This window comes from Erithacus rubecula (genome assembly GCF_903797595.1).
Source record: "Erithacus rubecula genome assembly, chromosome: 3".
NCBI classification, from domain to species: domain Eukaryota; kingdom Metazoa; phylum Chordata; class Aves; order Passeriformes; family Muscicapidae; genus Erithacus; species Erithacus rubecula.
The window spans coordinates 44,612,974-44,630,237 of NC_136689.1; the positions used below are offsets into that span (position 1 = coordinate 44,612,974).

At 41.4% G+C, this 17,264-nt stretch overlaps 1 protein-coding gene across 2 annotated transcripts in view; it reads left to right on the plus strand.

Annotated features, from left to right (window-relative positions):
- The first annotated feature begins 277 nt into the window (after positions 1–277).
- The window catches only part of FKBP9 (FKBP prolyl isomerase 9), a 44,989-nt gene continuing 28,002 nt past the window's right edge, over positions 278–17,264 (plus strand). The window contains exons 1-9 of one of the 2 annotated variants that reach the window (XM_079302643.1): positions 294–726; positions 4,358–4,503; positions 5,101–5,290; positions 5,954–6,099; positions 7,654–7,843; positions 9,891–10,036; positions 11,199–11,385; positions 13,867–14,012; positions 15,644–15,807. In XM_079302643.1, the coding sequence (XP_079158769.1) occupies positions 470–726; positions 4,358–4,503; positions 5,101–5,290; positions 5,954–6,099; positions 7,654–7,843; positions 9,891–10,036; positions 11,199–11,385; positions 13,867–14,012; positions 15,644–15,807 (1,572 nt within the window). In that variant the 5' untranslated portion in view covers positions 294–469. Of the gene's footprint in view, positions 727–4,357; positions 4,504–5,100; positions 5,291–5,953; positions 6,100–7,653; positions 7,844–9,890; positions 10,037–11,198; positions 11,386–13,866; positions 14,013–15,643; positions 15,808–17,264 lie in introns of both variants that reach the window. The other variant, XM_079302644.1, reaches the window with a different exon arrangement.

A 17,264-nucleotide genomic window follows, 5' to 3' on the forward strand; every position in this document is an offset into this window, starting at 1 on the left:
CCCACCCTTGATCGCTGAAACCAGTTAGAAAAACAGAGGAAAAAAACTAAGAAGAAAAATCAGCGGGCAATGGCGGGGTTGTGTCTGCGTGTTGAAGACTCTCGGGGTCCGCCCGTCTCCCGCGCTACCTTCGGAGCGGAGGAGTGCCGGGAGGGCGGCGGGGGCAGCGCCACGTCGCACCTCCGGCCCGGGCAGGGAGCGGGTGGGGGCGCCGGTGCCAGCGCCGCGCTCTGGCCTGCGCAGCCCTGCGGCGGGCGGGGGGAGCCGCGGCGGGACTGCTCCTCCCCCGTCCCGGCTGGGAGTACTTCATCCACGTTTGCAAGTTCGCAGCACTGGGAGGAGGAGGAGGAGCGGGCGGGCCGGGGTGGGCGGCTTCTCTCCCTTCCCTCTTTTCCCTCCCGTCCCTCCATCCTCCTTTCCTGCCCTCAGCGCCGAGCGCGCCCTGCGGCTGCCCCGCTCGCTGCGCTCCATGGCGGGGCCGGCGGCCGTGCGGCGGCGGGGCCCGGGCTGTGGGTCGCTGCTGCTGCTGCTGCCGGCGCTGCTGGAGAGCTGGGCGGCCTGCCAGGCGCCGCCGGTGCCCGCCGCCGGAATCCCTCCGGACGGCGCCGAGCTCGGCGTCGAGCGGCGCTTCGTGCCCGAGAGCTGCCCGCGGGCCGTGCGCCCCGGAGACTTCGTGCGCTACCACTACCTCGGCGCCTTCCCCGACGGCACCCGCTTCGACTCCAGGTCTGGCACAAGCCCGCTGCCCCGCGGGGTTTGGTGGGCGCCGTGAGGGGGAGAGGAGGGGAGCGAGAGGTGCTGTCCCCCACGAGGGCGGCTTTTTTTGTGGGTGTGCAGAGGTTGTGGCGCTGGGTGGAGGTTCGGTTCTGGTTCCGCTGCTTTTCCCAGCAGTGCTCCGCGGCCTTTTTTGGGGTGACCAGTTGGAAGCAGGTCAGCAGCAGGATGAGCAGTGTCGTACATACGGGACTTAGAAATCACAATGGGAAGATGTCTTTGAAATATGAAGGGCAGAGAGCTGGGGACATGGGGCAACACCTCTGTAGTGGCTGAGTCCAGTCCGCAGTAGTTTGCTTGCCTTTATGGATCCCTACCGCGTAATTTCAGCTGCTTCTTCAAGGCGCTGAATGGCATTTTTCTGCTCCGAGAGTGAAGACCATGAGGTTACTCAGCTAACCCGGTAAAAAGGGGTGTATATAGTATCAGTCTCTCACAGCAGTGATTTTCTGATCGTTTCATTATGTATGTTTCCTATGTCTTATCCAGGCTCAAACCTACAGTGTGGTTGTTTCTGAATCATTATCCTTCCCGGAAATATAGGAATTATCAGGCTCTACTTACATATAATTTTTTGGATACTTTATCCTTGAATAAATGAGACCTATGTACAGTGAAGTGTCTGACTGCTTTCCTGCTGTTATTTTGGGACCAGGTAGCCTAAATAGTGGGATCAGGAGATTGTGAAGGATGCTGCTGCTGCTGACAGCTTATTTGTTTTTTTACTTCATTCATTGCCAGTGATCAAAGTATTATTAAGAAAGATAAAGCAAAATGTATTTTCGGTAATCCTGGTAATCTGCCTTGTGCTTCAAGGAAAATCTACAGCCTCAAGGAAATAACTGGCCTTCAGAGCTCAGTTCTCCCTCTGGAGCTGACCGTAGTTAGCATGCCAGTAGTGCCATATCACCAGCACTTCACTGGCTAAAGTGTAGGATGTGAGAGCTGCCACTTCAGCTCGTGTTGGTGCAGTTTCAGTGAAAAGGCACAGAACAGACAGTGAATCCATTGGCAGATGATGGGCTTGGAACATACATCTTAGCCATGGATGTGGAGACACACAAAAGCAGCATCCTCATGCCTTATTTTGTAAATATGTGACAATTGGAAAACTGGCCACGTCTTCAGAACTGTGTTTCTGATTGCTGCTTGTGCATTCAGGCAGGGCACCTGGAGGGGCTGCCTAGGTGCTGGCTCTCCTTTTAGTTCCAAGTTCACCATCATTTCATTTTGAATTACTTGGGTCAGGAAAAGACTGTGCAGAACTGTACAGGATTTATCTCTTTGGATCCTCTAAATATTAGTAAATAAGTAGTAAGGGTGATAGTCTAGTCCAACTTGAATATTTTTGTGGCTGCTTTCATTTCAAATGGGTGCAAAATATCAGGTTTGTTCAGCTTGTTTTTTTTTTTCCTAGATGACAGCTCATGTTGATATACACTTTTGTTCACTATAATCTTTTTGAAGACTGATGACAGTGTTTAATCATGGAAAAATAGGAGGATTTTGTCTTCTGTATGTTAATGGAAGAATTATTTTGGAGTGTTTGTTCTAAAATCTTTGGTGTTCCCTGCCTGGGAGTTAAAGAGATTAAGTCAATTTATTAAAAACATCTCATTCTCCCCTCTGTTTTTTGTTTGTTGGTTTATTTTTTTTTTTTTTTAAGTTTATGAGCATGCTTACCTGCATCAATTTAATTACTATGAAATCAGTGTAGAAAATACTCTAGATGTTGAGCTAAGGGCAGATTTGCCTTGTTCCTTCTTCAGCTCTTGAAAATGTTCTTGAGTTTTAAAATTATTTTTCTGTATTTCCACGCAGCAGGTAGCAATACTGCTTTTCACGTAATCAGGCTGTTGACAGAGTCTTAGTAATCATGGCTGTGTCACATAAATTAGCATATTACTATCATTAGATGTATTTTTTTTTTTTTGCATCAGCATTTTTTATTTCAATGGCCATAAAATGATTTGCATTTCAAAGTGTATATTTAATTGCCTAGTCATATACTATTAATTTGGTCAATTCCACTGATAGAAAAAAAATTTGCTTAGTTTTAAGGAATCTGCAATGTCAGTCCTGCAAAGCAGCATGGTCTGATCAGTGCTTTGTTCAGTTCTCTGCTTTGCATCAATGTTCTCTTAACTGTACATTTTTTTTACTAAAAATAAAGGTCTTCTGTTCTAAGTTCATCCCAGATCTATTGCCAAGCTTTGTCAATTGCTACAAAATACCATTTTGGAGGATTTCTTAGAACCTATTATGTTAGTAGCCTTAATATCTTAATTACAGTTTTGTGTGTATCACAGAATTGGTCAGGGCCTAATTTAAATACTTTGCATCCTTTCCTGGTTGTGGGAATACTACTGCAACTGAAAGTGAGTGCTCAGTAATAAAGGGTTGTCTACTTTAAGAGAAATATTTGTCAGAAGAAAAAAAAAGATGGAGCAAACAGAGAGAACTCTCAGTAAAATATTTGAGAGATACAAGGCTGTGGGACTGTTAGTAGGCTGAGTATGTTGTGGAAGTGATGTGTACAGTCTTGGAAGGAAAGTTTGACATTATTTCTCTAGGGATGTCTAGCTACTGGATGCTTTCCAGAATTTTAGGATGCAAAAGGCGCAAGCTTTTTTTTTCTTTTTTTTTTTTTTTTTTTTTTGTGTCTTTGAAATTATAAAGAGAATTTGGGAAAATGGAAGCAGTAAAAGTTTAAAAATAGGCATGAAGCTTTTGATATGCTTCTTGATATGTGTTTATATATTGCTTCAAAATGTTCAATAGCAGTAATTCAGGCACATCAAAGTGGAGTCATTGTGCAGATTTAAGGTGGACGAATGAACCATTTAAAAGAGCATTCTCCTGTGGTAACACTACTGTTTTCTCCATCCTCTCTGGGAAACTGAGTCAATGAAGCATCATTTCTTTTACCTTTTGAATATTCATGTATTATCACAGAGGAGGATAATTTGTTTCTTGATTCTTGGTCTGGTGAACCTGCTGTTTAAAACACGTTTCTGCGCTTTAAATGAGAGCTGTGAAAATGGAGGGGAAAATAAATAACCTGTAAGCAAGCAGCTACTATTTAAAAAGGCCTCTTTTCCCTTTCCCCTTCTCCCTCAGAGATTGGAGGTGTGATGTCTCATGCTGTAAAGCTTACAGGTCTTATATTTTTGTGATGTTACTGACTGAAATCAATATACTGAGATCGTACTGTGGGAACAGTTATCCTTTCATACCTCATAACAGTGTTTAATTTTTCATTTTCTTCCTTAATTTTCCAGTGCTGCTTTTAATATTAGTGTGTGAATTAGCTGTTTGTAGTTCTGGCCTTCAGGTGCCTGTAGTACACCTTGCAGTCTGCTAGAATGTGTTTCAGGTAGGTAATGAGCAGTGAACAGAAGAGAACTGTGTTGAAGTCTCAGGAACACCTTGGATTTTCTCCTTCCTTTAGGAGCTGTCTTGTGAAAAAGTTATGCTAACGGGGCAAGAAACCCAAACAGAACTTCAATGTAATGTAAAACTTTAATCAGTGGACGGGGTGTAAATGAACCACTAACAACTTTGCCTGCTTTTCCCCCTTCAGCTATGACAGGGGATCCACATTCAACGTGTTTGTGGGCAAAGGTCAGCTTATTGCTGGGATGGACCAAGCTCTGGTGGGCATGTGTGTGAATGAACGTCGGTTTGTGAAAATTCCTCCTCAGCTTGCCTACGGAGCTGAAGGCGTGCGTAAGTACAGCACCAGCTGCTTGTGTAAGGGAGTCAACAGAGCAGATAGGAAACTGAGCCACAGAAGAGAACAGCAGAAACTTTAAGTACTGAATTTCGGGGAGGTTATGTGCTGTTCCTCAGAGGTGTTTGTTAAGCCTATAGTCTAAAGTAATCGCTCCAGACTCCCTCTGCATGCTGAGGGAAGAACGGTTCACTTCAGAAGACCTTCAGGAAATAAACCTTGCTATGAAAGTTAACTATTTATTTATATCTACCTCCATGTTAAATACTCAATTAAACTAAAATTGTGGTTTGCCATCGCAGTGCTGCACAACTTCTTGTCAGTTCCAAAAGTATCTTTGTTCTACTGCCTCAGAGAGGCAACAAATGCTAACTCAAGATAGTTTGCCTAATGGACAGCTGTGATAAGAGTTCATCTTGACAGATTTCCCCCCATAAATAGCTGCAGTAATGGCAAGGGGCCAAGGAGTTGTAAGCACAATAGGAAATAAGGTATGCATTATGCAGTTTTTTTAGGGTATGTGTGGTTTGGTTCCTTTTTGCTGGTACCTTGTATAAAAAGGGAAAGAAGACTGTGTTGTTTTGCTTTTGCAGCTGGTGTGATACCCCCCAATGCTGTGCTCCATTTTGATGTGCTCCTGATAGATCTGTGGAACTTGGAGGACGAAGTGCAGGTTCAGACTTACTTCAAACCTGAGAAATGTCCTCGGACAGTCCAGGTGTCTGACTTTGTGCGGTATCATTACAATGGAACATTCTTAGATGGGACCCTGTTTGATTCAAGGTACGCAGCTGGGTTTTGTGTCTTTGTGTAGTTTAATATCTCACCATCATTTGCTCCCCTTTTGCCTGTGTAACAATTAATGCTCATTGCGAAAAACACAGGAAATGAAATGTGGCATTAGGTGTATGTGAATAATTTTTTCAGGGATTATAGGCTAGCAGTACTGACTCAAACCAATAAAACTGTGCATTATTTCTTCATGGGCATTACCAATCCAGATGCTTTTTTTAATTTTAAATTTTGTTCCCTGTATTTATATTACTCCTTATTGCAGTCAGTTAAAAATCTCTGTAACCAGTATAGCTGTTCAGATCAGATACAAGTTTTGTAAACTTAGCAGGGTTTGTAATGAAGGTGAGCAACTAACACTTTCTTACTGAGATTTTAAGTGCACAGCATGCGTGCTTCATTGGAGCCCAGTGGAAAATGATGCTTTAGTAACTGCCTGAGAGCAACTTTTCAAAGCCTCTTTGGGGTTCCTGACATAGCTAAGCACTCTGGAAAACTTCCCAGCCAGCTCTTGGTAAATGAAGGACTGATACTTTTGGAGTAGCAATTTGTGAGTTACACTGTGCATAGTATGTGGATTTATAGGTTAGTATTGTTCTTTCCTGTGCCAGTCTGACATTTGGTTGTGATTTTTTTTTTCTTTCTCATGTTTAGCCATAATCGGATGAGAACTTATGATACTTATGTGGGAATTGGATGGCTGATTCCTGGTATGGACCAGGGTCTCTTGGGAATGTGCGTGGGAGAGAAGCGCATTATCACAATACCACCTTTCCTGGCATATGGAGAAGATGGAGATGGTAAAAGCTATTCCTTTAGTTGTTCCTCTTTTCATTTCAATCCCAAGTCATACATATTTTAAAACAAATTTTCTGCATTTTAAATTTATGAGCAGCATCCCTGTTCAGAGAGACATTGCTTAACAGATATGTTGTTGATACAATTGTGATATTTATGTACTGAAATTTTATTTCATAATTTATGTATAGTGGCACCAAAAACTTGAAGACAGGTGACTAGATAATTCTTTCATACTGCCACAGAAAGCAGAAAACTTTTAAGAAAAGAATGTGTTAAATGTATTTTTAATCCCAGATGGGTTTTTGTTGGGTTTTTTTTAACAAATGTTCTAGTGAGAACTACAAAATGGATTGTCTTGTGAGACTATGCAGCCTGTGGATCATACGTAGACGTCCCCATGTTTAATTATGGGACAGTTAGGTTTAATTTGTGACATTTCCTTATATTCTTTCTCATCTCTGATATTTGAGGATGTGTCTGTGGTGTTCAAGGTTTCACTCCCCTTCTGTGGCTTCATTACCATGAACTGTGATGATGAAGAGGCTTTTGTTTTCAGTGAGGCAGTGCCATTGCTGTAGGAATAGAAGGAAATTATTGAATTGGATAATTCAGTGAAAAATCCCCTGAACCAAAAAATTACTGACTAGAAGCAAATTTGAAGAGACCTGAATAAATTAGAGGAATGGGCCATATGAAATTAAACTGGATTAAACTGGATACCTGGGATGAGGCAGCCCTTGTTGTGTGCATGGGCTGGAGAATGAGAGGCTGTAGAGCAGCACTGTGGGAAGGGACTTGGGGCTCCTGGTGGAGGGCAAGTTCAGCATGGGTCAGCAGAGCCCTGGCAGCCAGGAGGGCCAGCTTGGGGGACAGCATCACCAGCTGGGCAGGGGAGGGGATTGTCCCACTCAGCTCTGCACTGGGGCAGCCTCACTTCACCAAACCTGGGGGCAGGTTTGGGTGCTAAAATATAAGAAAGATATTGAGCTATTAGAAAGTGTCCAAAGGAAGGCAACGAAAATGGTGAAGGGCCTTGAGGGGAAGCCATGTGAGAAGCAGCTGAGGTCACTTGGTCTGTTCAGCCTGGAGAAGACTGAAGGGACATCTCACTGCAGTCTGCAGCTTCCCCATGAGGGGAAGAGGAGTGGTAGGCTCCAACCTCTTTTCTTGTGACAAGTGGTAGCACCTCTTAAGTTGTGTCAGAGGAGATGGGATATTAGGAAGAGGTTCTTCACTCAGAGGGTGGCTGGAAACTGGAACAAGCTCCCCAGGGAAGTGGTCACAGCACTGAGCCTGGCAGAATTCAAGAAGTTCTTGGACAATGCTCTCAGGCACATGGTGTGACTCTTGGGGTATCCTGTGCAGAACCAGGAGTTGGACTGATGATCATAGTGAGTCCCTTCCGATCCAAATAATCTATGATTCTAATTTATTCTGGGAGGGAAGGTGCTTGATATTTTGCAGTATGTGACTTTTCTTCAACAGACATGTTTCTAGCTTCTGCTAGAACACCTGCTGTTTCTTAGCAATTTTCTGCTCTAACACTTTTGCAGGTAAAGAGATCCCTGGGCAGGCTTCCCTTGTCTTTGATGTAGTTTTGCTGGATCTACATAACCCCAAGGATGGTATTGCTATTGAGAACCAACTCGTGCCCGAATCTTGTGAGCGGAGAAGTCAGACAGGAGACTTTCTTCGATACCATTACAATGGCACACTTTTAGATGGCACATTATTTGATTCCAGGTAACCAAACCATTAAACTCTACAGGTTGCATTTCCAGTTTGACTCCCCTGTCATGTCCATAATATCTCAAACACAGTTCTTTGCTTTTCCTACCTTTTTGAAAATTTTGAGTGGACTTGGAATCTTTTCAATAGACTCATAGAAAACTTTTCTACATGGGAAGGAAAAGAGCTGTTTTGTACCATGGCATTGTCACAGACGCCATCTAGGGGTAGTGACCCACCCAGTGAAACCAAATGCTTTAGGCACACAAACCTGAAGACTTTGTTCCATAGAGTTTATCTGCCATATAGGTAATACCACTGAAGAGAGAGAAAATAAATATGATTCAATTTTATGTCTGAGATCTGTGAGTCAGTGTTCTAGTGGCTAGTGTGAGGCTAATCATATTTATACTTGGAAAATGTTTGCATTTTGAAGCCTGGTGTCTTTCAAGACTGAATTATGGAATTGTAGAATTCAATATGAGGGGTTTTCTGTGGGAAAGGAAGAGGGATTACTGTGATAGTAAATGCAAAGCTCTGTGGGAACATGAGCCTAGTGTACAGAATCATATGAATAATACCCTTGTAGCTTTCTGTGAATTTGATTGCTTCTAGTGGAACAGTGCTTTGCTATCCCACTCCAGCTTTTGGAATAGTTGGCAGAAGTAGCTGAAAGGAGGTGAAAATGAGCCAATGCAAATTTTTTTACGAAATAAGCTCAGAGAAGAATGTTTCGTACTGCAGCAGCCATCTCTGTAGACCTTGATTTACAATTTGTGAAAGCTTATATGTTAAGAACTCAAAGCCTATTCACAGTGTATCTGTTTCTCCTTTTTGAGATATGAGTATTTCTGTAGTAATTAATCAATTTTTGAAAATAGCTGTATATTTATGTGAGGATTGCTGTTAAGAAATACTAATAAATACTTTGTAGACAGCAGCCTCTACATCATTCTGAATTGCTGAGAGTTGTTAGAGGGCTTGTTCATGAAAACATGGTATCCTGACTTCCTGCAGCATTCATAAATGAAGAAGTACAGCAGCCAAGAGCAGGGATTGAAAATCCTGGAGCTATCCATGACAAAGTTTCTCACTAATACAGGGAGCATGCCAAAAGCTCTGTGAATGTTGGGGTTGAAAGTTCTACTAATATTTTCCTTTGCTTTTTTATTCTGAAATATTCAGCTGCAGAACTGTCCTGGGCAGCTCAGCCAAGGCTATCTGGACTTAGAGCAGTTGAATAAACCTCTGAATTACATCAGGGTCTGCTCTTGTACTTGTTTAATTCTTTCCCAGAGCTACCCTGTAAAAATGAATTAAAACCTTTCTGCCTTCTCTTTCTTGGACTGTGCCTTTGTGTAACATACCTTGAAGAAAGGTAGAAGACAGTCATGTCCATGTAAGGAACATAATTTATTGTTGTAGCCTTGTTTTATTCTATCATGAGGTGTTGAAACAGGTCCTTCAACCTGTGTGGTTTGGAGTGGAAGGGTTGGCATTGATATTGTTTTGTTGTCATGACTCATTTTAATGTTAAGAATCCCAGGAAAACCTATTTATCCCACCTGCTCCTTCTGGTAGTTGAACTGCATAGCTGTGGTTGCAAAATGAGATAGACTGCTCGGTGTCTCATAAAAATGAGGTACTTATCAACTATAGTTAGTTGATACATGCTTACTAAAGTAGTGTCAAGGCAGAGGAAATTTTAAAGGAATAAACCACTTTTTTTCCAATTACTTGTCAAAACCTGTTTTCCGTTTAGTTTAAAATACATAAATAAATGTGATTTTTCTTTCAAGACACAGTATAAATTAATTTGCAAATTTGCTAGTGGTTCAGTAGCCAGGGTCTCACTGCTGAGTAATCGGTGTCCTGTGTGTCACTGACTGATGAAACCTGGTGACCTGGATTCATGGAACATAGTTCCTTTGGGCCTCCCTGGTGCTGGTTTATGACAGTATTTGACCTTAACTGGTTTAAGAATTGTGTTGCAGAGCTGTTGCAAGAGCCCATGTTTTCTTGAGTACACCTGACACTGCTAAAATGTAAATGTTTTCCGTAGTTACTCACGAAACCATACATATGACACCTATGTTGGGAAAGGTTACGTGATTGCTGGAATGGATGAAGGTTTGCTAGGTGTATGCACTGGTGAAAAAAGAAGAATAATAATCCCCCCTCATCTTGGATATGGAGAAGAAGGGAGAGGTGAGCTTGGCTTTACGTTCAAGTCTTCCATAGTTAAACCTTTATTGTTTAGTTATTTTTATTATTTAGTTATTATTTAGTTTTTATTATTTAGTTTTTATTATTTAGTTATTTTCATTTTTCTGGCATTTGAAAGGTTTATAAATTCGTTCATTACTTTGTGGACATCAAACCTATAAGACCACGTCCAAAATTTGCAGGATTATTTTGATTACCTAAATAGGCAGAACAATAAAATGCAGAACAATTTCACATGTAACTGGTAGTCTGAACTCATTTGGGTAACTGGTGTCTCAGGCAGACTGGTACTTGGATGCCAGGAGCTCTGCAGTGTGAGATCTTCCTTCCTGGGTGTTTTAAATGCTCTATCCTGAAGGAGTTAATCATGCAAAGTTTTCTTCCCCATTTCTTCCACAGCCACAGGTTTTGTGGACTTCTAAGCCGCCTCTGTAAATTGTGGGTGCATGTAACAGCGAAGTAACTGTGTGTATGTAACATATAATTAATATTTCTTTGGGTAAACTCATTGCTATCTAAACAGCTTACTGTGAGAGGCTGAATATGATAACCCTTCTAGCTGATCACAGCATTGTGACTGCTGTTTCAAAAAGTGTCTCCTAGGATGTTACTTGGATAACTGATTTAGAAAAAAAGCCTTTCTTCTGGGAAGCCCTAGGATGTATTTTGTTAATCCTGGTAAAGCACATAATCCTGGGAAGAAGGGGAAGAAGTTGCCTGCTTTTAGGATATTTTAAGAAACTGTAACTTTTTACATATAATGACATTCCTTGAAACATGAGAAGTTATTGAGAATTTCAATGATTAATATTGAACTGATACATGAAACACAAATGAGTTATGTAGGATGGTCACAGAAAATACATTATTATTGCTTAATTTCTGCATAATTTAAAAATTCAGAATAATAGAAGTTTTTGCTTCACCATTGAACTGAGTGAGTGTTTAGTGCTTTCCCGCTGGTTGTCTTTCCTACATTGGATGCAGCTTGCATCTGTCATGTCCTTTAATTCTGATTAAGAAGAGCAAAATTACTCAGTAGCAGACACAGCAGGAATATGCATTCCTATATCAGTACCTGGACATCATCTGCCTGTTCAAGTACCATTTCTTTCTCTATTTGTCTGATTTGCTTCCTATTTAGGAAAGATTCCAGGATCTGCAGTGCTGGTCTTTGATATCCACGTGGTGGACTTCCATAACCCCTCAGATTCAGTCAGCATTACTGTTCATTACAAACCTTCCAACTGCACTGTACTGAGTAAGAAGGGAGATTACCTGAAATACCACTACAATGCTTCACTCCTGGATGGAACCTTGCTAGACTCCACGTAGGTATTTGAATGACCTGGTAAGGAAAATACTCCCAGCAGCAGTGAAGGTGGAATGAATTCCCTGCAAAGCAAGCTAGCAGGGAACAAAGAATTTTTTTTTTTTAACTAAGTATTTATATAGATTGTGTTTTTATGGCTGCCTGCCAAAGGTACATAGGAGAAGGAGAATTTAAAGAAAATCTGTCATAGCCTAATGAAAGAACCAAGAACAAAAAGGATGTAGGAATGTGTTGGAGAAGAATGTAAACAGTATGTGTGGAGTGATGAAACTTAATGCATGGCATTCTGTTTAAATGGGCCATTTGAAATGTTTGGGCCAGTCATGCCAGGACAACACAGGGCTCATCATGGATGAGCTGTCCAGGGTTATTCAGTTTCTTGGGTAGGATTTGTGCTCTGAACTGAATCAGTGCTCCTGCGGTAGGTCTGGTGGGGCTACTTGTTGTGCTCTTGTCTAAAATTTCTTGTTTATGGTTTATAGTAAATGGTCACCTGTCATGCCTGTAGCACACATTGCTGGTGTATTGTAGTGTGGCTTTAAGTATCAGTATGGAGAAACTATTGGAGGGCTTGATTGTGACTGTGAGGATAATATGCCTCTTACTCCTTTCTCTTGGCAGTACATTTATGAGGGAAGCAAAAGATTGCTCCAGTCTGTCTCCTGTAGCACTGAAGTGAGCCTGGCACAAGCTACAAGAATATTTCTGTTAGCTTCCTTTTTTTTTTTTCCCCTTAATCTTTTGAATAGTACAAGCCATCCAAACTGTATTTTATTTTTTGAAAGGGAAGTTGGGAAAAGCTATTTTTAACCCGGTTATAATTAACACAGGAAGCAGCTCATAGGTTTCACAGTGTACACAATAGCTTGTGTAAAAAGCTGCCTTAATTTGGAGCACGTGGTGCAATGCTGTAGGCAAGGATGTATGCAAGTAACGTGTTTGGATTCAAAACACTTTCATATGTCAGGAATGCTCAATTTCCATTTTGGAGCAGGAACCAAGGGATGTTGAGACCACATTACTCAAAGCAGTTTTTAGAGAATCAAGGATCATGAATCATGTGCTCCAAGTTTTAAGGCTGACCTTTAAGCCACTGAACTGTTTTCTTTCCAAATAATACTCTGTTGTACAAGCATGTCCTGCAGAGACACAGCCAAGCTAAATAACCAAAGAAAGGCAACCAATAGAATAAAGTGCCTTAATTGCACACTCTGTCTTTAGAATCACAATATTTGTTTGATTTTTGAGCTTTTAATTGGTGTTAATTTCTAATTTTAGAAATGAGCCATGGGCAGCAAGGCATAATTCAAAATTTAGCATGGTTAAATAGTAGTAGTAGCTATTTGTGTTAATAACTACTACATTATAGTGACTGATTTTTATTAAAGAGATGGCTGATCAATGGGAATGCGCTCAGATCCCTATATGGAGTTGGTGGTGAATGTTGTCTTGGTTTAGGGCAAATTTTGGAGAAAACCTCCGAATGGGGTCCCTCTACGAAACAGATTCAAGCAGTTCTTCTCCCACCTGGTTCATGAAAATATTTCCTCAGAAAAAAGTGGAAAAAGACCTGTTTATTTAACAGGCAAACCACTACCCAGCACAAAACTGAACAATACGAAACAGTAAAACCTCTCCCTGCTCTGAAGAGATGACAGATTCAGAGGAGTCCCTTCCGTGGGTTGTACCCTGCTCGGTCTGGTGTCAGTCCCTCCAGTGCTGGGAAATGCCAGGGCCCAGGCCAGGCCTGGTGGGACACAGGTGTGAGCTCCAGGTGCTCTTCTGGGTTTTCAGTCCAGAGCAGGTTTGGACAATTCCAAGAAAAGGAATAAAAACAGTCCAGGGAGTTTCTGTGCCTCAGCTATCCAGAAACTAACCAAGAGCAAAGGAGAGCTCTCTCCTGCTGTCCACTGCCAACAACACAGTCTGTGTGAAGGACGCAGGGGAGCAAGTGCAGTCTCTCATAACAAACTCTGCACCTCTTCTCTCCTTCATCACTCCTGAAACCAGTCTTAAAGCCAAAGAACTCAATATTCAACACCATCAGAACAGGCAACTGGGAATACAAGCATCATAAAGTCACCCCAGGACAAGTGTACATCTGGAACTTTTACATCTGCTGGAAAGTCCAATAACAACAGTTAAAAATATGTTGAAGGCAAAAGCCCTTATTTCAAGATGAAATACCTTGGGGCTGTAATTGGCATGGTTAATGATTTTAATTTTGGATTTCATTCAAGAAGCCTATAATTTTAGTGCCAGAGGACGTGTCAGCATCAGAGACTAGTCTGTTTGGTGCTGGCTGTAACTTGAGAACAGCTTCAGGTAACTGTTTGGTAGAACAAAGCATTGAGTATGAAGCTAGCTTTTGGCAATGAGAGGACACTACTAGAAACTGCTACTTCTGTGGTAAGTTTGATCAACAGAAATTTTCTATTTTATGTTGATTTTTTTTTTCCATTTTCCCCTTCCTTTCCAGACACAGCCTTGGCAAGACCTACAACATAGTTTTGGGATCTGGTCAGGTGGTGTTGGGAATGGACATGGGCCTACAGGACATGTGTGTTGGGGAACGACGGACAGTCGTTATTCCACCTCACCTTGGTTATGGAGAAGATGGAGTTGGTGAGTGCTCTTAGCATCTCTAGAATGACTGAAACACAGGCATGCATGTTTTATTAGCTGCTTGAATGGGATTTTTTTAGATGTTTTTTGTGCCATTTTAGACACTCCCCCTCCTCCCTGTTCCCCAGGGAGGGAATAAACATGCTGTCTGTGTTGCATTTCAAGTCATGTTGTTGCTGTGGCCAATAGAAAGACTATCACAGTACAAAAGGGAACATGTGCCCCCAGTAATGTTGCTTTGTCAGAACAGAAAGCTCCAGGCAGTCTGGTGTTGCGGATGGATGCAAACACTGTTTTCCATGATAGGGAGTTGGACATGCAATGTGTTATTCGGGAAACAGAGCCATAGGGGACTGGTCAGCATTAGTATGTTATGAATTTAGAAGATCCATAAACTGAGTGTAAGGTGTGAAACAGTGTATTGGTGCTGTTAAAAATCCAACGCAAATACACTCTAAGGCACTTTAGGGCATTAAGGTGTGTAAATTTTTTATGATGTTGACAGCAGTAATAAAAAGAATGATATAGAGATGGCAAGAACTTTCATGTCTAGATACGTTGTTTCTGTTTTTCCTGGTTAAAAGATTTGAGGGAAAGAAGTCTATCCTTGAGATCATCAAGATTACCAAATTCTGATGTGTATGAAAGCAGTTGCATAAGTTGCTGTGTTCTTTCAATAGCTCCAGAACAGTTTGTAGTTTATGTAGACTGTCAGGCATCATGTGCAGAGCTTAACTGAATAATTAATTTGAATTAAGAGATAAGAATGCATTTCCACTTGTATCTGTCTTCTGTAAAAAATTAGGAGTATTTATATATGCCATGTTTTATATGTGATTTTATCTATTATATGTTATATATGATTGCATAGCTGTATGTAATAAATTGAAAATTTCCTCATGATATGAAAAGTCTGCTGGGTAAAGTACCTCTCATAAGTATTCACCATTGTTCAAGTTACATTTGATACACATTCTGAAACATTGCATGATTTGTTAGTCTGTTGGTATAGACCCAGCTATCTGAAGAGACTGATTGTTTGCAGACTCTTGCAAACAGATTAGAGATGAGCTTGATTTTTCTTTTTCAAGACTAAATTAAACTCCTTCTATGGTTTCCCTGAGGTAACATCCCAAACTGTTGCAGCACTATTGAGTCTCACAAAAATATGCTGATACGCGGTATATTGGCGAGATAAAGGAAAATGGATTATTCCCACAAGCTTAGTTTTTAAAAGTAAAAAAAAAGTGGATGCTGTTAGAATCACAGAATTATGGAATGGTTTGGATTGGAAGGGACATTAAAGATGACCTAGTTCCACCCCCACTGCCATGGGCAGAGACATCTTCTGCTAGAACAGGTCGCTGAGGGCCCCATCCCAGCCTGGCATTGAACATTCCTAGGAATGAGGCGTTCACAGCTTCTGTGGGCAATCAGTTCCAGTGTATCAAGTTTTATTCTGAAACGTTCCTTTTATGATCACCCTTGGTGAAATGATCAGGAAGATTAGGGATCATACTAGAGAAGTGTCTTTTGAAGCAGGAAGATAAATTTAAATTGTCGACTAAAAGGAAATATCCCCTTCAATGTAAGTGAGGATAAATACCCCTCTTTGCCATTTGTTGTGACAGAAGGAGAAGTGCCTGGTAGTGCTGTATTAGTTTTTGACATCGAGCTCCTGGAATTGGTGTCTGGCTTACCTGAGGGATACATGTTTGTATGGAATGGGGAAGTCTCTCCCAACCTTTTTGAAGAAATAGACCAGAATCATGATGGAGAGGTTCTTTTGGAGGAGGTAAGCTAAGACGATGAAAACACCTGCAGTGGTTTTCTTCTACCACCATTATTGCCAATGTTGAAGGATGGAGTCTTCTTCTTCTTCTTCTTCTTCTTCTTCTTCTTTGTCTTCATTGTCATCGTCATCTTTGTCTTCGTCATCGTCTTCATCTTTTCTTTTTCTTCTTTTCTTTTTCTTCTTCTTCATCGTCTTCTTCATCGTCTTCTTCTTTGTCTTCTTCATCTTCTTTTTATCATCAAGGGAACAGGAAAGCAGCATGTCAGCTATAATGGCTATTCAGCTTTAAAGAAATAAGGACTGTAAGAATGGCCATACTGCATAAGATCAGTTACTGTTGTGGTTTCCTTGGTCAGCAACAAATCCTTAGGACATAAGTGTAAGAGGTAGAGTTGGTATCCAACATTCCTTTCCTTTATCAGCCTTCTTGGTGTCTGTCTCAGTGCTAATTGGCAGTTTGTGGTGAATTCTTGAGCCAAAGTTGAGCCTGCAACAGTGCATCCAGGAACTGTCTAATCTCTTCTGGAGCTTGGCAATGCCAGTGGCCACTCCTTACACATGTGAATTGTGTGCTGTGCGGTCAGGTTTTTCCGCTTGCTTGTAAAATCTGTATTGTGAGAATGTCATTGGGTGGTCCAGTTAAAAGCCACTTGCTTTTGCCACACAAGTTCTGATAACAAACATCTGTGAGATTTTCCTATGCCTTTTCTTTTAACTCAAATTGTATTTTTTTATTCTCTTCTGAAGTCTGCTTTGTCACCTTTCTCTATCCTTCTGTTTTGTCCCTTCTTTTTTTCCCCTTCTTTTCTCCCTGGAGTGGTGCAGCCTGCAGTGCTCACAGGGAAAGCTGTGGCCCTGTGGAACAGCATGAGATGCCTATGAGGATTTAAAAACCTAATGTGATAAAATTGAAATCTTGTTTTCCCTTTTCCTAGCGCTCTCTTCTACTTCTTTGTTTTCCTTCCATGTCCATCTTCTCTCTTATGTTTACCTCCATGTCTGTCCTTGCAGAGAAGCAAAAAGCTTTTACTGGTGTAGAGAAAGAGGTAGGGTGAGGCTATTGCTGTCCATACCAGCAATCATTCTTGTGTTGCTCCCTCTAAGATGAAGGTGGGTTTCTGTTTCACACTGTAAACTTCACGTATCACCATGCAAAATTACTGCCCTCCATCTGTATAGAGCTGTTCCTGTGTCCAGCTGTCCATTTTCCTCCTAAATTATGAACAAGACACTTTCTTGTTATGGGTCCAAAACCCACTGGAATGAATGAGGAAATCCCTGCTGAGCTCCACAAAGAGTGATTTAACCTCACGCATCTGGTCTAATTAGTCCAGTTTGGGTGGTAAACTTTATAAGGTAGTAACAGTGTCCTAGGTACACTTAATAAATAGTAAAATCCTGGATACTCTTAATTTTCAAATGTCCTTTTCCTGTGAGCTGCTTTCTTCTCCTTTCCC